General features: G+C 37.8%; 1 protein-coding gene across 1 annotated transcript; it reads left to right on the top strand.

The window, feature by feature from the left end:
• Nucleotides 1–225: 225 nt before the first annotated feature.
• On the top strand, nucleotides 226–26544 carry CWH43 (cell wall biogenesis 43 C-terminal homolog (S. cerevisiae)). Its single transcript, XM_009696120.1, has 15 exons — nucleotides 226–415; nucleotides 4206–4326; nucleotides 4457–4611; nucleotides 5924–6125; nucleotides 7132–7220; nucleotides 9146–9400; nucleotides 13099–13224; nucleotides 14786–14865; nucleotides 16203–16314; nucleotides 19063–19192; nucleotides 20405–20554; nucleotides 22839–22983; nucleotides 23646–23707; nucleotides 24784–24939; nucleotides 26457–26544. The coding sequence occupies exons 1-15, from the start codon at nucleotides 262–264 to the stop codon at nucleotides 26542–26544; spliced, it is 2025 nt and encodes a 674-aa protein (XP_009694422.1). The 5' UTR covers nucleotides 226–261.

Genomic DNA, 26544 nt, shown 5'->3' with positions numbered 1-26544 from the left:
GAAAAGCTGTTTTCTCCTCATTGTTCTATTTCCTGGGAAAATGTGTTTACTTAACTTGAAATAGCAAATATTTCTTCACATAAAGTGGCTATTGTTACTTGAACTACTTTCAAATACATTTGATATTCTACATTTGGAAGTATAAAATGGTATACTTTTAAGTAATCTCCAGGAAACCATGCTGTTGAAAATACATGATTTTTTTTTTTCTTTTTTTTTTTAGGCTACATTTCTTGGTCTCTTTACCATGCACTGCCACCGATGATCTATTACTTCCCCCTTCAGACACTGGCACTCACGGGTCTAGAAGTTTTTGCTGTTGCCTTCTTTTCTCCAATATTCTTGATAATTGGCCCTTTTTGGAGGTTGGCTAACAATCAGTACGTCCTAGCCCTTCTGAGACTGACTATGGTTGGTAAGCATGCACCCTAGTGAGTTATAGATTCCGTCTAGGTATCAAGGCATAAAAATAAACATTCCAAATTGCCTCAAAATTCAGATGATTCTGAAAAGAGACAGGAATAAGAAGTTCTTGCTCTCCCAAACTCATGCTTTTCTTTTTCACTCAAGCTTTTAGATATGGTCAGAGGAATATTTTTTACATCCATTGTGTTGGTTTTTAGACCAGTACTGCAAAGTTAAAGACAAATCTCATTTCACTTTTATCTCTAGAAGCTTCTAAATTAGTATGAGTCATGCCCAATAGGAAGAATGTTTTCAGTATTGCAGAGAGATCGGCAGAGCAAGTGTTTTTTGTATAGCAGTTCTGTGTCTGTGACAGTGGGTAGGGACGAGATGTTACAGAACAGCTTGGGACTATTATAAAAGTAATCTGCTGTGAGTGAAATGTTCTTTTTGATAGACTTAGTTTCTGAGGTAGTTTTTTCTTTTAAGAATTTTTTTTTTAATTAAATCCATTTATATACCTGTAGCATATTAATGAGTTTATAAGCTCGTGCTAAATGTGAGATGGCTCTCATACTGTCAGTTGCACAGGCAGAAAGTTTGATCTTAAATTCAAGATAAAGCTGCCTCACTACCCATCCCACACGCTCCTCCATAAACCAAGACTTGCTGGGATTCTCTGTTTGGTGCCTGGTGCAAGTCTTAGCTTTTGTAGATTTTCTGAAAGTTTCTTGGGAGAAGGTTTGGCAGCTATAGACACATTCAGAAGCAAGTTATTGCTAATGTGTTTGCAATACCTGGGGAAGAACTCAGAGGAGACAGAGGTCTCCATCCTGCATAGAGGGAAAATGCTACTGCTAAGTGATGTCTTTCAGAAGCAGCAGTTCCTGGCTCCTCATTTATCAATATAAGATGATAATCAGAGAATCACTTTCCATGTAATTTTTCTCTTTTACTGTTAGAAGACAGAACAGGATCATCTTATTTACTGTCCCTGTATAATTTTTTTTTTGAAAAAATAATTTTTGTTCTTTATCTCTAGAAAGATACTAGAACTGAACACAATTTGTTGATGTCATCAGTTTAGATGAACAGTTTTACCATGTTCTTTTCTTTTTTTACTCTTTCCATCATAACATCCTAATACTTTTTTTTAAATAAGCTTTTCAGTGAGCATCTTCCTGCAGCAGTGCTCAGTGTATTGCTTTCTACAAGATCTGCTAATTTAGAAACTAGTGATGAGTGTAAGCATTTAAAATTGTACCCTGCCTTCCCTCAGATATCACAGTAACACAAAATTTGCCATGCTTATTCAAGATTAGTCCTTCAGATCATCTTGCTGTGTTCGTGAGTTCACTTTACCAAAAGAGACGGAAATCACTTAAGTGTGTGTAATTTTTTGTTCTGCTAAGTAAAGAACAGTGACAGGCCTATAATGGTGTGTAAAGTCTGTAGGTTTATGCCTGTTTGCTTCACCTGCAACACAAACTCCTGAAGATACTAACTGCAAACAAAAAGCTAGTACCTTCAGTAGTAATCTGGGGAAAGGATGTGTTGATGGAGGTGGTCACAGAAGGACTTGGAGCATGGGGAGACTGAAACTGTATGCATCCTCAGCCTGGGCTGACCTGAGCATTGCGCAGATACAGCCTCCTTTGTTCCTGGCTGAACAGGAACTGCTCCCTCAGCGACCATCTCCCCCAGCTGTTTCCATCTCCCAAACACTCTTACTATTGTCCATCCCTTGGCAAGTCTACACTGTATTCTCTCCCAGCTCTACTGTACTTTGTATTCTCCTTACCTGTTGCCCTACAGTGAGCATTAGCATTTGGGGAAGATGTAAGAGCAGGTTCCTCACCCTCTTTGTCTCCAGCAAGGAGTTTAGCAGCCAATGGTAACCCTCACTCTTTACCTGCCTCCCTACTGCAGGTTCTCAAGTTATCCAGATGTCCTTGCACAAGCAGCACTGGGCTTTAGGACTTTCCATATATATCTTTTCACTTGGTTCTCATCACTTCATTCTGTCTTTTAAATTATTTCTGTTCTATCATACTGTGCTGCTGTTTCTCTTGTTCCTCAGTTCTTCCTGCTTGCTTTCCTTCTTCATACCTAGACACTTCTTCCTTCTTTCTCTTTTTGATCTTTTTCCCTTCTCAGAAAGGCTGTGACCTTCCTCTGGGGCTTGTCAAACAAAATCAGGCAGAACAATCTACCCCATGCATGCCTCACCCCATTCCACTGGAAATACTCAGTCTTCAATTTCACAATCAAAAAATCTGGAAATTCTTCATGCTTAGGTAAAACTAGAATATTTAGGGGATTGGCATTTTTTGGTTTTGATGGAAAAGGCTCTTCCCTTATTCATCATCATCTTTCTTTTTGCCTTTTCAGGAAGCTTTCTTTTCTCTGAAACTTTTGTTTTAATTTCTCTGTCTTTTCATACTACTTGATTTTGTGTTCTATTCAAAACAAAACAACCCCCAAAAAAACCAACAATGAACTACGCCTGTGGTAGTGTCTATTAAAATCTGTGTCTTCAGACAAGACACAGTAAATTCGCATGTTTGGATAGATATATTTACATTTTGGGTGTACCTGCTTAGCAACAAAAGGTGTGTCTGCTGTCAGTGGGGAAACCCACGCCAGCTTTAATCTGGCTGGCACAAGTGATGAAAGATTTGAAGAGGCAGAGTTGTGAATTTCTGCACAGTTTAGCAACAGAAATCTGTGTGCATTGCACATGCAACCTCTGCTAAAGTCCATAAAAGTACATCTTCACTACACGTTGATTTCATTTTACCATCTTTGCTCTAAGCTTTGCATCTTTTACTCTGAGCAGAACGAACAAATAGACAATTGGAGGATTCCTAGGGTGCATTGTCAGAACCAGCTCTGTTTCTCGCCTTCCTTGCTTAACATTTCTTCAAGTTTGACTCATACCCACTTAGCAAATGGCTCGTAGCACAACAATGTTGCTTCTCCTGCTGTTTGTCACTGGTCCTGGGCCAGAATTTACCACACTGACTGAAGTTACGAGAATGTGTGTGACCCATAGTCACTTGAATTTGAAACCTGCTAGCAGAGTTTAAAACTGCTGATAAAGGTGAGGTCACTGTGCCCTGAGAAAAGGTGGAGATGTGTGTGCACAGCCTCTTTCAGAGACTGGGGAAGTGTTTCCAGTAACAAGATGACACAGGCTGCTGCTAATGACCACTTGGAGACCAGATACTGGGCCAGAGAAAGCCTTGTTCACACCCGCTAAGACAATTGCCTACTAATCCTTGTGCAAAGTGTGGTGACTGCTCCTTTCTAAAAAGGATATAGGTTTTGCCACAGGGCACTTACTTTTATGGCTTTTGAGTTATGTACGTGCCCTGTGGCAAAAGCCATATCCTTTTTAGAAAGGAGCAGTCACCACACATAAAGTTCACGGCTTTTGAGTTATGTAAGTGCGCTGTTCAGGAATATCTGTATGCTTAGGTATTTTATCTATATATCCTATTTATGGAATCAGTGACTATAAGTACTTAAATTAAGGCAGTCACTGCAGTCTTGGATAATTGCTTCATGTTCTGTCTTTTTCCTGAGCATGGTAACTGCTATGATGTCATATATACCCAGTTTCTATCCATACCTACATTTCTTTGGTTTGTTTAAAAATGTATATTGTCCTGTGTTTTGAGATGAGTGGTGTAGCCATCCAAATTACAGACAATATTGAACTAATGCAAAGGCAACCCTTGTTACCTGATCTCTATTGCCCATTAAAGCAACCTCTGTATGTGTGTGTTTGTTTGTAGGAAGCTTAGCATCATACCAGGCACCAAATGCTTCAATTAGACTATGCGTCTTGGCTGCAGGTGTTTCCTCCTCATTGCTGGTTCAAACAGTTACATGGTGGTCAGGAAACAGTTTACAAAGGTATTTTCTTATACTGATGGGATTGTAACTGACATTTCTTTATATTAAAAGGTGTTTGTTTTTTTTTCTGAAAAGTTAAGGTTTTTTTTTTTCTCAAATGCATCACTGTTTCAAAAACTGATTCTTGTAGGTTCATCAGGATATGGGGCTTCATGCTAGGCAAGATAATGCTCCTTGTTCTTCGCATCTGGTATACATCACTAAACCCAGTCTGGAGCTCACAAGCTGCCAATACTGTCGTAATGACAATTGGTTTTATAGCAGCAGTGGAGCGAATTTATTCAGGTAAGCATATTACAACAAAGATGGCAGTTATGAAAACATTTTAAGGTATACCTACCTATCTATGTGTCACTGGGTTTTGATTCTTTGTTTTTTTCCCCAGTACAGACCTGGTGCATGAGCATTGCAGACTTTAGAACCCATGGGGTACTTCCATCTACCCATAACATGGCAGAGTCGGTATCACAGTTCATACAAGCTGTAGTAAGTTGGTGTTGGAACTGCCAACTAATTGCAGTATCAATAATGTGAGAGTAACACCAAGAAAGGCATATCCTAGACTAATAAAACCAGAATGGGTTATCCTCATTCCAACATGAAACACCTGTGGTATTTTGGAGATTTTCTTAATTCAGTCTGCTCTTTGAGTTTCTCTGTCAGTGCATATCCTTTGACACAGAAGGGGAGACAGGACAAAGCTGGGGAACAGCTGATGTGGCAAAATAAACAGAATTGGAAGAGTGGACAAGTTGTCCTGGTCAAAATTTGCCTGAGTTCTTGGAGCATCTGGCCAGAGTATGCAGCAGTGGCCGCTGGCGTAGGCTAAGCACACTTGAAAACTGTGAAGGCAGTATTGCCAAGGAAGACAGCAAGGTTGGGTGGGTTAGTTAAGGCAGCTCATGTTAAATCCTCAGAAGTTCCTTCCTTCTCAGTATAACCTGAATGAATTAATTGAAAGATAAGACCTTATCTATGTGTAAGTGGGTATAAATTGGCATCATGTGTATTGTTTGTAGATGTAAATTAAGCCTGAGCTTTAATCATAATTTAGAAAGGGAATCTACTGCAGGAGATTAGGAGGGGAATCTCTCTTCTTCCTAGGTGACAAAGCAATATGTCTATGCAATTAACGGCACTGCTTTCTCCTTAGATGAGAGAGGATATAAAGTGCATGGAAAAAGGAGAAGAGAAGGAAGGGAGTTTATTTCTGGCTTCTTTGGAAGTGTCGGGTTTTGTTCTTATCAGAGTTTAGAGTTTCAGAGAACAGAATCCTCTGAACAAATTCTAATAACTTTTCTGCTGATTTTCAAAGGCAATGGAATTATTTAAATTCCAGTTTTATGAAGAATAATCATATGAGTAGGTTGCCATTTTTGTACACTTAAGGTGAGAAGCTTTTCCTGACAGACCTAGGAATGTTATTAGAGATTTTTATGTCTTACCAATTTCCACAAATGATCAGATTAGTTAGCTTTTGTGTCTAAGCCAGTAATTTATTTTGGTAATTTTGGCAGCTTGGCTATTTGTTTTTCTCAGGAACACTTTCTAATAGGATTTGACAGTTTGCTCAGCTATATTTCTATTCTTATTCTAGGTGGAGACAAGAAGAAACAAGAAGCAAACAAAACTGGTAATGCAGTTAGAGAGACTGTTTCCCACCCTCATTGGTTTTTGTCAGGGATTGCTTTTGGCAGCCTCATGTTCCTCACCCTGTGGATATTTGGGGAAGTCTCATTAATTTCTAGATGGGCTGTAAGTGGTCATCCACATACAGGTCCAGATCCCAATCCGTATGGGTAAGTGGGGTTTTATTATTATTATTTAAACAAATAAGTGATCAAAAGCCAGTGCTGTAGTGGGTGACAAATTAAAACTCAACCAGACGATGGTATAAGAACTTATGTAGAATAAAGTGGGTACAAGGTACTTCACACAGAGGACTTGTGGATTCATTCTTGCTTTCAGATTCCTCTGAGCATTGTGTCTATACCAATAAATCTTAAAATTTTCTAATACAGAATGAATTTTATTTCAGCAATTAAAAACTTGATTTGCCACGTTGCAAAACATTCTTAAATTAGGACTGAGGTTCAAGGACTTATTAATGAAATGCATCTATAATATGCAGTAAATGAATCTAGCAATTGAATTCAGGGAGGAGATGGTAGGAAGTGGTGTATGTCAGAGATGCATGCAGATAAAAAAAAAAACCAAACTGTGTGCAATATTAAAAGATATACTGCTGTAGAAGTTTCGGATAGTAAGAATTTAGTCTTAATGTTGTATATTACTCACCTGGATTGCAAAATCCAGAAAGCGACCAGATTAGTTATTCTGAGTCAACTATGCGTAGTGGCAGGTGAGGTAGTTAATAATTTGGAATTAGGATACACAAGAGCTACCCAAGACTAGCAATGTTAGATGCTGTAGGATCCCCTATTTGACATGAAGAAAATACTTCTGTTTGGGGTAGATTCCTGTCTCTCATTTTCTCTGAGTTCTTTGTGCCTTTTGTACCCAGTATTTCAGTGGAGTGCTTCTGCTGCTGAACATAGCTCACTTACACATCATGATAAACTGCCATTATTTTCAACCAGATATTTTTTTACATCCAGTAAAGGGGAGAAAATGCAGCAGGGTGTGAGACAAAGATATTTTCTGCTCAAATTGAGCTCTGTTTAAAGTAAAAGTATTATAAAATATTACCAAGCATCTTTGTATGTCTACAAGTTTCTTTTTCAACACCAGGTTTTTATAAAATTATATTAATGTACGATTTCTTTTTTCTTATTGTTGTATTAGAGGTACTGTTTTGTTGGGCCTGGCTCATGGACTGATGCTTTCATTTTGGAGCTGGTCTTCTGTCACCAGTTTTGCCTGGTTTGTTGTAGGTACGTGCAAATCCTGAGCAGAATTTTTGCTTCTATTACCTTATTCCCTTTACTCAAGCCCTCTGACCCTACATCACATCTCAGAAAAGTCAATTACTAATCAAGTGTCTTTTTCTCTGTCACTAAGTGTAGTATACACGTCTGACCAGTTGACTAAGGGTTACAGGCCAAATCTCCAGGCCATTGGAGAGCAGCAGCGTTGTTCTCTTCAGAAGCCTCTGTTGAGGTTCTTTTCCCATGACTAGCATCTCAGTTCTCACTGTCTGCATTGTGTAAGGCTACATCTGGGGTTATGGGGTTGAGATGACACAAGCCTCTCAATTCTGCAGGAGGCACAATAACTTGTAATTTAATGAGCAGTTCACCTGGAGGCAAGCTTGCCTCCTGTCTCCTTAGTTGCCAAGATCTCCAGCTAGTAAAAGAGTGTGAACATCAAAGCAGTTCTGCTGGAGCAATATATTTGTGAATCAGACTGCATACGGTCGGTCTTGGGTGGTGGGAAGAGGAATTCAAGTGCTGGATCTGGACATCCATTTTCAGGAGGATGGTATAGCTATGCTGTGGAGCAAGCTATGCTTGGAGCAAGTAGGAGGATATGGAAGTAATTCTGCTCTTGAACTGTGCAGAGGTGTGTTTTCCATACCTTCTCAGCATGGATGGATGGATGCAGCTTAGTTTAATTTGTAGGCCTATCTGAGTGAAATTTAGTGATATAAATGCTGTTTTTTTAAACAGCATACATCTGCTTCTTTTTTGGCCTTAGCTAATTGTTTGTAGATGTTTATATCAAGAAGACAAAGCAGTACTTCCCACAAATGTTAATAATAAATTGGGACATATCAAAATACAGAGACCAAAGGAAATGATGAGTTATGTTTTGCTTTTTTCTTATTCAGCTTCTTTTTTGGAGCACTTAAGAGCCAACACTTTCAAGTCATTTTCCACAACGTTGAAGACAAGCAATTTAATGTAAACCGAGTTTCTCCTAATCAGGAACCAAAATAAAATACCAAATATCAGAGAAGTCACCATAAGGCACAAGAGTTGGCAATGCTTAAACCGTCAGCTGTGCAAATGATTTACCTTTTGATGCAGGTGTTAGTTTTAAGAAATCTGTGTGCAGATTGTAACACGAGTATGAGTATTTGATTTTTGATGTACAGACATTGCTAATTTAAAACAAGTACAGAATGGTTCTTTAGCTGATTCAAGCATTGTACTCTAAAATGCTCAGAACCTTGATGTCTAGCAGTAAAATATTAAAAATGTTGCTATAAATTTGCTATCATGATGTGAAAGTTAGTAAACATTTTCTTACCTACAATAAAGTTTTAAAATGAAGTTGTCCTGTTATAGAGAGTTTCTGTGGTTGTTAATGTTATGTCTGGGGTCAAATCCCATCACAGTCAGACTGTGGTAAATCAAGGATCTTGCAGTTAGTAAAAGATTAATAGTTGTTTTCTTGCCCATCGTATGGTTATCTAAAGGGAGAGAGGATCAGGAAAGAGTATGTTTTCTCTCCACATTAACGTATTTGATTCTTTCTACATTAAGTTAAAGGAGGTTTGTAACAGGCAGACCTGTGAATCTCTTCAACGCTGCATCATCCCTCTGTTTTGCTGGGAGAGCTCTATGTAAGAAAAACTGTTCAGTTTTGGCTCTTGGTGATGTTTCATTGCGGTCTTTTTGCTGCACTGTTTTCAGCTGAATAGGAAATCTTTAAGAGAATGAGATATTGGGAAAAGTAAGAGGCTGTCTTCAGCTATTTGGAATAACTGTCCTTCTAGTGATGCAGTTCTCATGGCTGCAAAGCACAGTTGTATTTCCCAGACTCTCTTTTTTTCCTAGGCAGAATGCAAAAAAGAACGTAGCAGATAATATACCTGATTGTCACTTAACTCTATTCCTTTTCTATCCCTTCACAGGTTTGGCATCTTCGGCTGGTCTCCTTTATTTACACACCTGGAGTGCTGCTGTTGCAGGCAACATTCTTGCTGTCTTTACTATGTGTGTGTGGCCTCAACTGGCTGGACACTTTGTTAGCTGTTTGCATCCTGGGAAAGCTATGAGTACAGCCATGTTTGCCTATGTTCTTGAATTATTCTTCTGTGTGTGGTGTACAGCTTATAAATTTGTACCTGGAGGAACTTACGCTCGAGAAAGCTCCCATCTTCTTTTAGGTACATTTATGACTGTGAACAAATACAAATATGCTTGCTTTAGCCTCAACCAGATGTTTAGAATGTATCTAGTGTATAAATAGTCTTTCCAAGGGCTCAGCCGCTGTTTGGTTTACTATGGTAAGAGTCTCTACGAAAAAATTAGTGAGACATGAAATAGTTTAAAATGTGGACACAAAATGGAATTAAGTTGAGGGAAAATGACGAAGTGAAAAAAAAGTCTGATAACTCAGTACACCGCTGAGGAAGAGATCTGTTAATCAATCACCCTAAAAATATGGCTGCAATCCAGGGTGTGAATGCACCTGTATGTTAGCTATCTAAGATAGCAGCATGGTACCTCAGGGAACAATGTAGTTACTGGAAACTCGGGTTTACAAAGGCTGTGTTACTGGGACTGTAACATAATTCAGTGCATTATTTAGCCCTGCTCTGAGGAGCAAAGTGCAGCATGCTGGTAATCTAGCTAGTCTGCATTTGAGACCTGAACTTCATTTCTATGTGGCTCTACCCTATGCTTTGTGGACACACCAGCATGTTTGGAGGAATGTTGATAAGCCTGCAGCATCAGAAACATGCAAACAGGAGAGGAAGAAAAGAAATTGTCAGGTATTTGCCAATGAGGAAGAACTGAGGTGAGCAAATATAAACATTTTAGCAAAATGATCCCTTGATGAAGGTAGGGAGGTGGAAATTAAACCAACCTTTTGTAGTTTTGTCTCTAGAATTATTTTAATAGGTATTAATGTGTTTCAATAGCATATTTCACTAATTATATTTAAACAATGCCAAACATTGTCTTGGGCTAAGTGTGTAGCACATTTTAAATGTCCTGTATTTTGTTTGAAAAGGATTAGTGAATGCTGTAGTTGACTTACTGCTCCAATGGTTTTAGATTTCATAAATGTCTTTGCAATCACTTTCTGTCACTCCAGTTTCTTACTCTCCATATATGTTCCGTATATTACAGCAATCACCTGCAGGGTTTCAGTTTATTATGTTTTGAGGAAAGTTCTATTATGTTTATTGCAGTTTTCTTTGTTCTGAAAGCACCCTGGAGGGTCTGTAGAAACAGTTATCTCAGTTAATTTAATGGGTTTTTTTGAAGTTATGTGAAGAAAGCATGTGGTAGAGGAGTGTCAGATCCTTTCTTGAGGAATGCTTTGACAAAAGAAAAGCTGTTATATAAAATCTCTGTCACTTCCATTGAAATACACAATGTGATTAATTCACCTGGCGTGATCACTGGACAGTAACACAGAGATGGCCCTAACTTCCTCTTTGGTAAAATGAAAACTGTGAACTGAACCCATCTCAGCTGATGGCACTACATGGGTTTATATTCCATCTGAGAATCCAGTTTCTGTCTCTTTGATGCCATCCCATTGCTTATCAAAGATTTGCAAATTATGCCATGAGATTGTGTGTTTGCTGCTGCTCTTCTGCCCTTACAACTTGGCTTTCTGGCAAACTGCTTGTTTTCTTCTGGTTTCTTTCAGGTGCAAGCGCTATTTCTTGCTTTCTCCTCCTGTCCAATATCCTGCCTTTCTCTTGCCGCAGCTTGGGTAGGGAACTGCACCAGGAAAAGTGACAATGAAAGTAAGATCATTATATTCAAAACTTCCGTGCTGCTTCACTCTGATGTAACATAATGCTGAGGGGTCTGATCCCTGGTGTTCCATCAAGTTTAATGGCTTGGAATCAATCTCCCTTTGAGAAAGATTTTGTGTGTGCCCCCTTCTTCATTGCACTGGACCTGGCTTCCTGGTTTGCCAACTTTCACTACAACTAATGTAGCATGTAAAGGCAATAAAAAAATACTGAGTGAAGGTTATTTCATCTTCAGCTATAACTCTGAAATAAAACATGACTTCTGTAATTAATTAACTATGCCACAAAGATATTAAGGACGTCGACCTTCTCCAGCAGAGCTCTTATCCAATTCATTATGCTCCCACGTTTTCTTTGCAGGTAATTGGAACCTTTAGCTCGTAAGGGATGGAAAAAGAGCTTGTACTATTAATCTGAACTACTATTAAAAAGAGAAGACACCATCACAGTGCGTTGCAACACTTAGTGCACTGAAGTCACTTACTAGCTTTTAAAATGCATCTATAGATGTGTTTAGTTGTCTACTCTTAAAAAGTACAGCTGCTTCTGTTGGCTGTGAAGCACAAGAGCACAAGATGCTGCCATGTTAAACTGGCCTTCCAACCTACTGCAATCTGCTTACACTGTTTTAGAACAAACTGCTGAGCAATTACTTTTGTAGTTCCTATATAAAAATGTTACTTGTATCTTGGTGACAGAGCAGTTCATTTGCAAAGGTAATCGACATCTACAATCAACAATGTATTTTTTCATCAAGCTGTTGTTTTAAGGTTTATAATATGTAGGTGTAACTTAATTGGTCTTGTCCAGGTTAATTCCAGTAAACTTTGAAAGCACTGGATTGAGCTGAGGGTTGTAGCCATCAGTAGGGGCCTGGAAGCATTTTAGCATAATTTATCTATCATGTGCTAGCCTTTTTGATGACATACCCTGAAACTGTACTGCAAATCAATCTTTACTTGAGAGTGCTGGCTAAGTGTGCTTGAGGTTCTGTGGAAGTTGGTGTTAGGACACACAAAGGTGGGGAGGTCTGCTGAAAGATTCGCTACTTTGCCCCAGATCAAAGGATTAAAGTAGTTTTGGTTTTATTGTTCTCCTAATTGGAACATGAATGGAGCAATGGAAAACATGACTTTAAACAAATATTTCACTAACAGAAGAAACTTGGTAAAACGTGCAGTCCTGGGACCCAGTAGTACCAGCAGAGTTAAAATATCTCTGCGTTTCCATAGTGAATAATGAGACAGGTTCTGAGAGTTGCTTGATTAGCACCCAGTGCGGCCTGATGCTGGGGCCCACAAAGTTATCTGATAATACCATGATCCCTAGGCTCCTGGGTTGCAAGGAAAGAGCAAGAACAGCAAGTTGCGGTAGTGTCAGTAGCCCACCTTGTGCTCAGCCTGAAAGACCCAAAGGTTAACTGTATTTTGGAGCTCACTGTAGTCCAAAGTAGAGTTCATAATGTGAGGGGGTCTTTGGCTAGATACTTTTACTATTAGGTGTGCTCTTCAGTCATCAGCACAAAGCAGGCTTAATAAGGCTGTTTCAGGCATGTTAAATCTTAGCAGCAGCTTATTTAAAAAAAAACAAAAAACAACAAAACACCACAACCCCTAAACAATATAATTTTGCACTTCATTATTTTTGTGTGAAACAGATGTTCAGTGGCATTTTAAATAATCTTTTAGCTTTGAATTCTTATTGCAATACTACTATTTTGAAATATTTTGGAAATATTTATCATTAGTGGTACGTTTAATGTCACTAGCTCATTTTGTTGGAAGCAATGCTTCTTTCAACAAGTACAACAACATAAAATGTAAAAATTTTTGAAGTGCTGCAGGCATAGTTGAGGTGAATACTGCGACAATGATAAGTAGGGTCTTCTCTATCAATAAATCTCATATTGCCTGCATTACTACATTGGGTATGGTATTTATCTGTGTTTGTGCTTTGAATAGTCTTTGTTGCTGGAGTCGTAAGGTTGCATATAACACAACAGCTGGGAGTTTATAAATGGTGCATTTATGAGCAATGTTTGATATGTTAAAGCTCTATGAAAAAACTAATGACACATATTTTTACAGGGTTTGTAATGTTATGTATTGGGGCAGACTTTCTAGCACGACCCAAGAAAGACCTTAGCTCTATCTTTGAAGTGAAAAGCAACCAAAAGCCACTATTCAAAAAGAGTAAAAACTATATTAAACTACGTAAGTATAATTTTACTTCTTTTCTTCCATGACTCCAGGAATACTGTCTGAGGAAAAAGAGTGATGCAGAGGAGTTTTTTGCTCAGATGTTTTAGAAATGTTTTTTTTATGCTAGTTTTAGAGCTAGACTTGTAGTTGGTATTGCCCTAATTCCACGCATGTGTATACAAAAGATACAGATGATTTCTCAGCCCATTTGGTATGTTGATTTTGAAGCAGTTCAGTGTGAGATCCTTTATAGGGCTGTGTGAGCTGGCTGGCAGGGGGATGGCTGGCCCAGGAGCTGCAGTGTAATGTAACACCCCTCCTGTGTGAGAAGGCAGTCCTGCAAAGCCTGTTGTAGCTGACATCACAACACAATCCTGACACCTTGCTGCACCTACAGACCAGGCCTGTCCTTGAAACCTTTGTCATCTCCTGGTGTGAACTTATGCCTAGGGATCCCAGCTTTTCAGATGATATGTATGAGGTCTGCTTTTTGCTTAGGTTTTGAAGAGAAACTAAAATGTTTGAATGCTTTTTGGCTTTTAAACCTCTGGAATCCATCCAAATTATGTTTTCAAGTATTTCTCTGCAATCATTTGAGCTTTGAATTTGTTTTTATTGTTAGCTTATATTTTCTAAGGAAAAAGCCTGTCAATATTGTGAAGTTTGGTAAAGGAAAAAATTGCTAGGCATTAAGGCCTGCTAACTCTACAGAGGTCAGGAGCTGAGGGTTCAAATTCTGGCATCTTTTTTTCCTCTGTGACTTTGGATCAAATCACTTATCATTTGCCTACATCATTTTGCCTCATTTGGAAAGCGGAGATCATAGTGCTTCACCACTTTTCAGGACTGTTTCCAAAATCTTTAAGGGAGTTACTGAAATCATTGTAGATAGCGTATGCCACTGTGTAAATGAAATAACTGCAGAGGAATTTGATCATCAAATTACAATGTGCCAAACCCTGAGAGCTCTTAAGTGTCCACTGCAGTTATTTGGAAGGCTGCAGGAGCAATGGGAAAGCTCTGAATTTGCATTCTGTGAAGCCACAGTGCCTTTCCAAGAATGTGTCAAACAAAGGACTGCTCTGGAGGTCTGGCAGAGATCACATCTTTCTGACATCTAAAGGATTGCAAAGTAAAATAAATTTTCTTCCACACATTGTATTCATACAAAGCAAAAATTGTATACTCCAAATGCATACCTGGAACACAGAGGAAAACACTGAAAGCTTTACATGATGCTCTTACTTATCTCCCAGAATGAATTCTTCAGTAGGTATCATTTTTACATAAATATTCCAAGGAATTTTGGTATATTGTATCTGCTCAGTCTGTTGTGTTTTGGAGAATGTAAGTGTATCTGCAGACATATAGATATTCTGCACGCATATAGATACTCTTAAGTACACTACTTTGGAATGGTTTATCACTGGCATATGTGCAAATTTAAATGTGTACATTTCCCATTCTATGAATAGCGCACCTTAGAATGGCAGTGTTCCCAGTTCTGTTTAACTGCAATAATAACATATTCTCTTGCTTTACAAACAAATTTTCTGTGTTTTTCTGTTTTAAGTATTGTGGCTGTTTGTTGGTGTTGGTTTGCTGGGATTGGGTCTACGTTATAAAACTTACCAGAAGAAGTTGGGCCAAGGGGTGAGTACTCTGTTGGTGAAAATGGTAACTTTCAAATGTACAGTAAAACGCACGTGTGGTATCTTAGGTGTGTTGGTTGGTGCTGAAGAAGTCGTTGTACCAGTATCCAAGTATTCAGCAAAACTAATGCAGAAATGAAGATGCAAAAAGTTTACTTTGTAAATTCATGTTGAACATGGGAAATGTCTGGGTTTTGGAGGTTTATAGTGCTGCTATGAAGGAAAAAAATATTCTGAAAAACTGAAAGATGCTTGCCTCATATGTTCAATTTGAATGTTACTTTTATAAATGAGTTTATTTGAATTGTATTTAAGACTTGCCTGGAAAATGCTGTTAGCAGCCTGATCTTATATCAGGGAAGTCTGAACAGATAACCTCCTGAGGTTCCTTCCAGCTGAAGGAATTCTATCCTTCTATATTTATATGCATAACTCTGAATTGAACCTTTCTGAAAAGTTGGTTGACTTTGATTAGACTTAGACCAGTTATGGAAATTGGATAAAAATTGGAAGATTCCACTTTTCTATCTGGCAAAAAATTAGGTATTGCAATGATAGTAACAATTAAGATGCTGAACAGTTGCAAAGTTTAGCATTTAGATTACTTACAAGTTGTCTGAATGTGTTGCTTGCCTATTTAGTAATTTTAATTCAAAATTAAAGCTGTTTTGATCAGGTATAAATTAACACATTTCCATTCTATGATTTAATTGATTGCTAATACAAAATTAAATTTTTTATGCAGTTGGTTGCAATTATGAATTAGACTTTTTTTCTTTAGATGGCAGTTCAGAAACAGTCCTTTGAAACTTGCTTTTGACATGTATTCTTGTTGATAAAATTTTTGTTAGAGAAATCACTGATGACAAATGCAGGAAAAGATGCAGAACAGGTGATGAGAGATAAGTAAAAATTGTGTATATGTGTACACGCGCACATGCATGTCCGTGTTCACACATGCACACAGACATATGCAGTTGGCTTTCTTTTTAGAACTCATCCAGGTTTGTAGTACCTTATAATGTGGGAAAAAAGTGGGTAGTTCCTCTTAGAAAGATGAAAAAAATCATAGTCTCTTTCATGTTCATTTATTTACAGTTACTTGTAGAAACTAGTTTTAACTATTATGGCTTTTCTCCTCTTGTTAATAGCAGATTTTTCTCAAAAATACCAAAAGTCTTTTGTAATCCTGATAGCTTTATTAGGAAAATGTATTGGTTAAAACATCTCTCCCTGCATGTCTTTTATGGCACCATGTATCTGATGTTGTTGACTGCAGAGGTATAATACATAAAAGTCAAATTGTACTTGACATTTTTTTCCATTTATTTTTTTGAGGTTCCAAAAAGAGACTTCTCTGCTATGATCTGGCCTTTTAGATTTGCATATGACAATGAAGGATGGTCTAATTTGGAAGGATCAGCTAATTTGCTTAATCAGACAGGTAAGGGTTTTTTTCCACTTCATTTATATTTGAGAGGGTTCATCTGAAGAGACAAAAGCAATAACACCTGCTGGGTAACTGAGTCCATTCTTGCATTAGCACAGGAACCTGTGTCTAGTGGCTTTCTCCGGAATTTGTGAGCTGTTCCAATACAGTCACTTCTGTTAAAAATCCATTTGCAGAGGTGATAATTTTTTTAAATGTCTTTTAAAGAGGTTTCTGGTTGGATGAAACACTTTGTTTATTACTTGGATTTTTTTCTCATATTGCTGATGATTTACTTGTTTATAGAGAAATTCTTTGCATAAATGAAATAATGATAAATATCCTTTTAGATAAAATTTTATGTTTTATATCTTCTCTGTGTTTTTTTTTTCAGATGTGAAGCATTACATAATTCCTAAAGGGTCTGAAATTAATGTGCTGTAAACAAGGTGTGCAGAGGAGAAACAGACAAGTCTGTTTCTATTACTGAGCCAGAGCAATGTATAAAAGAAAAACAGTGACTGTAGCTTGGTTGAATTATCATTATTTTACTGTTGCTCATGGACAGTATTTTGGTTGGAAAATTAGTTATAGGAAATGAAGAATTTGGACTAAAGATTAGTGCTGCTGCAGGGTGCATTGAAAGGAATTGACCAGTGGTGCTTGTAGGTGTTACTTGTTTTCTGCAATACTCAATGGATAGGGAAGACTGCAAGCTGCTGCTTGAAGATTTAAAAAAGCTCAGGAGTTTAGGAAGCATCCATGCTGCCATTCCCGTATTTGTTGTTCTCCTCTCTTTCCTATGGTGTGAATGCACCATAGGGCTTCCCTGAGTAGCTCAGGCTTGACAGATGCGAAGAGTGGGAAGGCATCGACACAGGTCCTGCTGTGCAAGCCTTGGTTTTGTGGCAGAGGTGCCCAGGAGTTAGTCAAAAGGGAACAGGCCGATTCGTGCATCACTCACTGCATTGTCCCATGACCAAAAGTTCAGAGGGCTGAGCTATGTAGGCTGTCTAGTGGTATGAGAAAACAACTCGGACATTCGATGAATTGAAATTTGGGGCATTCTTGTACATATGTGATTCCATAGCTCATGTCTGGGTATTTATTTAATCTTTGCATATTTATTTATGAACTGTAATGAATGCATTTATTTCTGGTACCTATAGTTTAAATTCATGAAGATTAGAAAAAGTGATTACCTGGTTACGTCCATTCAGCATTTCTTTGCGGTAATGAAGTATCACTTCTAAAAGAAGCAATTGATAAGTCAAAAAGGGAGGAAATTCCAAAATATAAATGAATAAATCTTAATTCCTGATTGCTGGAAAGAGTATTCTGGAGTTTTATGTTACTTGTATATTGTTATATAAGATACCACAGTAACATTTCCAGGAAATGCATTAATGCATTCAGAGTTAAGCTGGAGATTCTTAAATGATTTGTTTGCTAAAGAAGAATAGCTGATTTTGACAGCCACAGAGAAAAGAGTGGCTAACTTCTTCAGCATAGGGGTTATCTTTAAAGGTGTGGTGGTGTGAATTCCTTGGGCTCATCTTCTCTCTGTTGGAATAGTGAAGATGCAACATGCAATGGCTTTTGTGACTGGGACTCCTGTCTGCCCTGAAGGGAACCAACATCAACCCCTCTCAATCATTTCAGTCATTGTTTCTGTGGCCGGCAAGTACATTAATGATGTAGAAGCAAAAATCTGGGAACTCACTTAAAAGTATTCTGAACTACCATTTTCCCTGCTAATACTGCTTTCATTGTGCTAAATAAGACATTTCAAGGGCAAAAAATCTGATGTGGCAAGAGTGGTGCTGGATAGAGCTGTCTTAATTCCTTATAGAAAGGCTGTGGATGAAGAGGTGACTTGATCTGCCTTCTAGAGCAGGAGGGCAGTCCAAGGGGGGCATAATCCCAGCAAGAAGGGAGCTGCTGCACCCATACTGACCTGCTGCTCAAGCTCAGCCTGGATGGTTGAGCCAGCCTGTGGCGCGTTTGCAGACTCCCACCTTCCTTCAAGCATGGGCAGGTCTTTCTTAGCTGCCGGTTCCTTGAGGGACCGCATAGCTCTTCCTGTATCCTGCAGCTAAAATATAGGGGAACCTGTCATGTTCCCCTGACAAAACCACACCTCAGCATGTAAACAAGGAGGGGCCACAGTGCTCTGAGAAAGTGAGGCGGCTGCAGATGGTCCACACTTCACTAGAGCTGAGAGCCCTTCTGTTACTGTGCCTGGGGGATGATGCTAGGTTACTGTGGGCTCATTAATGGTTTTGGCAGCAGCAGCCTGCTCCCTCTTGCACAGGACCCTTTGGAGCAGAATAGGATTTAGTGGATGAAGGGAAGTGTAGATATGCTGTGTAGTGCTCATTCATCAAGTTGAAAGCAGTAGACTCACTACTGTGCTGTTAATCTGTGTGTGCACGTTATGTCTAATGCTTTTGAAATGGCCTGCAGTAGGTGTGCGCTGGCCAGCTGTACTGTGCAGTCTCGTGTGTGTCTGGTTGTGCACCAGGGAGGAGCTGTGGCAACCAAACGCTCTCCATCAGAGGCTGTGTAGCCTACAGTGACCAAAAGTTTGGGCATGACTTTGTTACCAGCGTTAAGGTTTGCCCTGATTGACTCCTGAAGGGCTTGTGTCCATCCCTGCGTAATCAAAAGGGAAACAATGACATTATATAGTCATCTATAAATCACATTCATAAGTCACAGTTACACATTTGGAAATATTTTCTTTTTTCTTCCCCATTTTAGATGCAGATTTTATCACTATTATAGAGAGCGATGCCTCTAAACCATTCATTGGGAACAACGATCCAACAATGTGGCTAGGAGAAAGACTAGGATTTTACACAGATTTTGGTCCAAGCACAAGAGATCACACGTGGGGGTGAGTCATCTTTACATGCACAGTGACAGTAAATAAATATAAATACACTACCCAATACTAACTCCACTAGAACATGGGCAAAGAATAATTGGAATAATAATAACTGTAATCCATTGTTGGAGCTTGTCTTTAAGAACACACTTTGATTCCTTAGCATTAAACTGCAATGCAGATGAAGTTTCCTTGTTGTTAAAAATAATCAGGTTTTGGTGCCTGCTCCTGTAAGCTACTTTGGCTTTGGTGATGCAGAGAATGGCATCCTGCCCCTTAATGCACAGATTTGGAAGTTTGGCGTTCTAAGTACTATATCTGATTCCCTTTTCTCATTATTTTATTTTGGGCTATGAGAACTTCTTCAGATTTCAGACTTAAAAATGTGATAGCAGTTGGAAAATGTAACTGCATCTGGAGTTATTAGAGATTTTGAATTCATTAAATCCAGATTGGGCTGTATAGTGGGAAATGGGCATAGAAAGGCACATGTCTATTTGACTGGATTTTTTGTGTCTGATTTTACTTTAATGCTAGCCCAAGTACCAGTCGCATATCTTTGAATATCTTTGCCTTCTGGAAAATAGTGGCTTATGATGTGGCTTTTTTTTCCCAGGAGATGCAGATCTCTGTGGCAGATGGAAATTCCTAGTGATGTTGCAACGGCTATTTAATTTTTGCCATATGTGAGGGGAATTTAGTAACTTTCTTCTTCCAGAGCCTGTGTCTTTTAAGTGATGCAGAATGGGGCAGAAAAGTCATTCTCTGCAATTTTCTTCATTAAATGTTTTGAAAAACTGGATGCAAAATGGTTTTAAGGTTGATTCCAAACAGAAGCTTAAAGAATGAGAAATCTCCCACTTTAAAGATTTATTTCTACCTGCCTCTACTCCTAATAAAATACATTTTAATTACTGGTAGTATAAATTCAGTTTTGTCTGAGGATGCAGATTTTGAAAGGCTCGGTGTAAAAATTCATATATGCGGAATGGTATTTTGTAGTGTAGGACTGAATTTGATAATACATTTTTAGACATGTACTTAAGTAATATTTAGAGGAAAACCTTCTAAATTCAGAAAAATCCACTCGAGATGGTTTGTATTCTAGTCTGATGATTTGAGTTCAGTGACCATTAGTCTTCTGCCCGCATTTATCTGCTTAGTTCACATTTGTGATGCTTGTGAACTACAAAATGTAACTGTTTCCCTCTTCTCATGCAGGATTATGGTGCTGTCAAGGTATCCAATTGTAAAATCTACCCATCACCTCCTGCCGTCTCCAGAGGGAGAGATTGCACCTGCCATCGCAATGACTGTCAACTTCACAGGGAAACTGGTTGATTTTGTTGTTGCCCACTTTGGAAATGAAGAGTGTGTATTTTATTTATTGTTACATATGCCATGTAAAGTTGTGTAACATAATTGTAGTTTGTGAACTTCTGGGATTTCTTTTGTACCCTTTAAAATCTGCTGCTATAATACTGGTTCTAACAAGGCACATTGGAGGAAATACTATGACATAGCTACTGGTTTAAAATTTTGAAGCATTTTTTAAAAGGGACAAATGTATCACGCAAAACTCAGATGAGCCTAATATCTGAGTTACTAGAGATACATAGTTGTGCAAAACCACAACAAGTAATAGGGCTAGAGATACATCTCAGCACAGGATAGCATCCTTCTGACTTTCTGCATGTGGAATAGATTTATTATATTCCACAATGAGTGCAGATAGTTACACTTACAGACAGATAGCGTTAATGGACAATTGATGTTTATTAAAATAAAAAGTAACAATTCTGAAACCTCCGAGAAAGGACAGTGTTGAAACAGCAACAAAGGTGTCCATTCAGTGCCCTTCTGACTATATAAAACTGGAAATATGAAAGCTGATCTCTGGATTCTGAAAGGAAGAATTACACCAATAACTCAAATATGTGATGGAAAAGATTAAGGTATATATTTCAGTTCTTTACTTTAAAACAACATCTTGATTACTTATATGTAATAAATATTAATAAGGGATAGTTTTGTGATGCTCCACGTTGCTGTATTTTCTGTTGTATTTGCTGCAATATCAAGTATGTTTGTGGTTATGTAGTAAGATTTGGACCTTTTTTATACTTGTTATAATTCATGGAGAGGCAAATTTATGGATTGGGTGCAGAATATAATACACAAAGAAACTGCTCAGAAAGCAGTAGGAATTCTCATCCCATACTGATCTTCCCCATTTCCTTCCCCTGTGTAGAAGCTGTGCTCCAAACATGCAAATTGTTTATAGGTTTCCCTTTTACTAAACACGTATAGTTGTCAGAAACCACTCCCAATTTGAACTCTAGAAAGGAATTTCATTCCATGCCTCACACAGATGATAAGACTTGCTGCTCTGAGAAACTCTTTGTCAAAGCAGAAGAAAACAGTACTTTCTTTCCCCTGCTCAAAGACAGATGAGATAAAGATGAAGGACAAATTAGGAGGAGACACATGGGAAACAAGTGCAAATTAGATTGTGTTTTGAGGTAAATGAATTTGTAATTAAATGGCACACACAATTGTTTATTTTACACGTTTTTTTTCATCCGCTGCTTAGGATGACATAATCTATAGGATACTGGATAACTAGGGATTTTTTTTATGACTGTTTTTAAAATGTGGCGATACAACAATGTCTGTGTCATTTAAAAGAACGCATCTTCTGGAGAGGTGTAATTCTGGAAAGAGCAGCTAGCTGAGCAGGCAACTTCACATATACCTAGGTCAGGCTTCTATTTAAATGGTTAGGGGTTTTTGTCTCCTGTCTGTGTGCTCTTTCTCCCTAATGCATTTGCTTCAGTCAGAAGTACTGCTATTTAGAAAGCACAGCAGCATTTAAATTCTTGTCGTCTTTTGGGATTACAGATTCCAAAATCAACTCCCTGCCTCAATGGTATTTAGCCCAGTCTACCAAAATATAGAAGAGGACAAGCTTTACACAAGTGTTTAAAGTTATTAACATGAAGAATCATAGAAAGAGAACTGCCTTTACATCATGTTATGACAAATCTAAGGACAAGGGGTGGGATCCAATGCAGTGTTTTACCAGTCTCCACTTAGGCTATCACTTTTGGTCATGTTGGAATTGTTGTGTAAATCTTGTTAGAGATGCAAATACTTGCCAAATGTTGTTAAGTAGTGTTAGTAGGATGATGTAGTTCTTAAGTTGTATTTCATAAATTATGTGACCCAGACTTTAAGACTATATTTACCATGATCTGTCCATCATAAAAGTGTTGTTAGCATGCGAGCTCCTTGTTATGCACCACGTTGTTCTAGCACAATTAAATTTCAAGTGCAGGCAGAGGCAAAGCCTCACATAACCAAAGCACTTACATTCACATTTCTTAGTGATGAGATCAGTATTAAAAACAAAACAGTAATAGAAAAAGTTGTTCCTATAATGGTTAGAAAGAGAACGCTAACTACGTCTACCACAACCATGTGGCTTTTATCGAACATAGTGATCATTTTGAATCAGTGAGCTTTCTGTAAACTTTCATACTCTCTAATACTGAGCAATAAAAAAGGTACCAGATTCATTTGTAGTTTACTATGTTATAGCGCAAAGATTCTAGCTAAAATGTATATATGTTAAAGTCTTTTGCGTTTCTTTCAGAGAAGACTTCGACAGAAAACTCCAGGCCATAGCTGTTTCAAACCTATTGAAGACTAGCTCTAAGCAAGTTGTATTTCTAGGATACATCACTTCAGCTCCTGGATCCAGAGATTATACCGAATTAATAAAAAATGGAAATGTCCAGGTAATGTAAAAATACTGCTTCTTTTAGCAGTTAGAGATCATATATATTTAAAATATTCAGCTTAGTATTTCAAATTGGTAACTTTGACATATAAGAAAATACGTGCTCATTTTCAAACATAGTCTTCAGCTACGTCATGGTGTTATAGAGAAGGTAGAGTTACACAGTGAAACAACGAGAGGGAATGGACAGCAGTTGCCACGAGGGAAATGTCAGTTAGATAACAGAAGAAAAAAAAAATTTATCACAGTTAGAGTTCTGAAGTGTTAGAACAGGAGCCCAGAGAAGTTGTGAAATCTTCATCCTTGGAGATATTCAAAAGTTGGCTGCATAAGGCCCTGAGCAACCTGGCTGAAGACACTTTGAACAGGAGGTTGGGAGTAGGTGACCTCCAGACATCCCTTACACCCTCTAATTCTGTGATTCATTTGTTTTAAAACTGAGTTCTGCCGTTTGATTTTCTGTCAGGAGATGTCAAAAAGTTGTCTGATTTGTGTCTAACAGTGGGTTTTTTTCCTTTCTACCTTATCACAGTGTTTTAGGAAAACATTTTTCTGCTGCAGGTTTACACATTAGTTCTGTTACTGATTTAAAGCCTACCCATTAAGAAAGCTTGCCTTATTTGTTTGACTTTTTTTTTTTCCCCCCCCTTTCACTCATAGGATATTGACAGTACAGATCGTGACAGGTGGTGTAGCTATATTATGTATCGTGGAGTAATAAGGTGAGTTAAAAAGTAGATCATTTATTCATTGGTTTTAAATATCTTTGACAATTAGTTTTACACTCTTCTGTAGGTAATTGTGGAAGAGTCTTATATCCCTAAACAATTATGTATGGACAGTTAGATATATCATGAAGTAATGTGAAACATCGATCTCGGGATGAATTGGTGTATTTCTGAATGTAATTTACAAGGACAGTATTACAGGTTTCATCCTTCTGTGTCAAAAGCCTTCAGATCTAATCTGCTTTGGTAACATAAAACTACTTTTTTCCAAAGCTCTGGCTTTGCAGCTTAATTCTAAAATGTGAAGGAGAAGCTCTAATTTGTACGTGACACAGAAGATACAAATTTTGAACTATGATTGTAGGGTTTGTTGAAGCAAAATGCTGATCTAATCCAGCCAAGCTTTATGCTGGATTTAGTGGAAACTTTAACTGTGTAAGCCCATATTGAAGCACTTTCCTCTGCTGAGACCTATGCACTCTCTCTCTCTTTTAATACCAAGTTGCTTGTAAATCATTCTCTTGGTGATGTATGTACCAGAATGGAATTCAGCTTGTTCTGAATAAACTGTGCAAATTCTGCAGTGTTGACAGGAGTAAAACCAGTAAAATAGACAACTGTCTTAAGTAACAGTAGTGAGTGAAAAAAAAAAACAACCCAGCAACAAAAAAACCCAACAAAACGCCCATTTCCAATCTAATTTTTCTCATGACACGTTCTACTGATGCTTGAGTTCCTTTCTTGAATTTCAAAGTCTCTACAGTGAAAAAAGTTGGTGAGCTTATACCAGTAGACATAGTCTAAAACTGTAATTTTAAAAATAAGTTTCTAGATGTAGAACCTATTTTTGTTGTCAAACACTTATGTTTTCTCAGTTTTTCTACTTGTGACATTGTGTTATGATTCTCGTGTTTATAGAGCACTTCAAGTTTTCTGAAGATGAGATTCACAGAAATTGAAACTTATGTTGATAGGTTAAGTAATAACTCTTGGAAAAGAGACATGAATTAAGAATGTGGTGAAATTGCCTTGAGTTATTTCTTCAAACTAACTCTTCTTGTATCTGATAGGTTGGGCTATGCCCGCATATCTCATGCTGGTTTAAGTGATTCAGAAGTCCAGATGGCCAAATTTAGGATTCCGGATCACTTGGATAGCTATGTTGACAATGACAGAATTGTCACTGATCCCAGCCAAGTTCCTGAGGACATCCATTTCAATCCCAGGTGAGTGTATCATGTAAGAAATTAAGGGGATGATGTATGTGACGTGATGTAGTAAAAGAGAAGTCTACAAACAAAATTGTTCTTAAAGTGGGAGGCACTGGTCAGTACCAAACTGAGCAGAAGATTAGGAGGCAAGAACTTCTGTTTTGTAATTCCATTTTTTCTACTGACTTGGCACGTGCCTTCGGAAAATCGGTCTGCTGTGGCGTAGCATAAATTGAAAGTAATGCTTATTTCACCCAGGTGATGAATTTCTGAGATTGTTTGATAGGGATATTTGCCAAGTGGTGTGGTGACTCATTTTACAGATGATGAGAGACCTCCGATGTTTCTCAGCACTTTTGAGGATCGAGGTCTTAATATACTGTTACTTAGAACACAAAATACAATATATACATTACTCTTTGCATAAGCATTTTAAAACATACTATATAACTGGAGCAAAAATTAAGGAGAATGCCTGAGACAGTATGTTACATATGTCAAGAAGAAAAAAGGGCTAGGTTTTTACATAAAAAGTTATTTATCTCTAGAATGCTGTCATTTTTCCACTGGCATTGCATAAGGAACAGAAATACGGAGAAAGGTATTTATTCTACAGTGAATATCAGTGGAAGAGTCGTGAAGTTTAAGATAGATGTTGCCACAGAGACGCAGTTTCCAGCAATGCCATATTTACTACTTCTAACATGCATACTACATAATATATTAATTTCTTATATACACCTAACAGTTGAGCTTATTCACTTTTTATTTACCACTCAGTCACTGGCTTCCTGTCTAACCAGGAGTTTGCTCAGTCTTTTCCACATGATGAAACTTGTCTGAAGCTAGCATTCACATTCAGATTTTTCTGTTGATTTCAGCACAGAGTATTTTTCTTGTCCTAATTTCTTTTATGTCTGCCTGTAAGCAGAAAATTTATACCCTTTAAGAATAAGTTTAACTTTTCCCAATTAGCTATGGTTCTTTTGAAATACAATGGCAATGCTCTTAAATGTTATTTAGCACTGATATTTTGAATAAGTACTACATTTTGCTTTTACAAATCTATCTACTGTAATAGTCAGTGGTCAAAACTTCAGGATTTAAATATGGCATGAAAAATTACAATTTTACCATAATTTTCAGAACTAAGATGTGCAATATTAACAATAGGGTTGACTATTTGGCTGCTATGGGGCGTTAACTGAAGTCAGTAGAAAAAAACTTAAAGAGCATAGGATTTAACTAGATAAATGCACCGCTCACCTTTGTCAGCTGTTGTTCCATTTATAGAGTGCCTATGGCATCAATCCAATCAGTGTAATTAAATGTCTCCGTTATACTCAAAGACCTCTAGTGAGATAGCGTACATAGAGTATGATTTATGTGTAAGTAGGGTTGTGGCCTGTTTCTGAAATAAACTCTCTAGAACATTCAGAAGAAGTGTTAATTATACTGTAGTAAGTGTGTGATTTAATTGCATGGGTTAAATCATCTTGTAATGGTTTTGCCTTGTTGAATATTTTTCTTAGGTTTGGATCTTATAAAGATGGACATAATTACGAGCATATTCATCACTTTCATATGAGCACTCCTAAATATTTTAAACAGACAAATTAG

This window comes from Cariama cristata, unplaced genomic scaffold, assembly GCF_000690535.1.
Source record: "Cariama cristata isolate BGI_N322 unplaced genomic scaffold, ASM69053v1 Scaffold20852, whole genome shotgun sequence".
Lineage (NCBI taxonomy): Eukaryota > Metazoa > Chordata > Aves > Cariamiformes > Cariamidae > Cariama > Cariama cristata.
The sequence above is the reverse complement of the archived record's forward strand: the minus strand, read 5'-3'. Positions and strand labels throughout refer to the sequence as shown.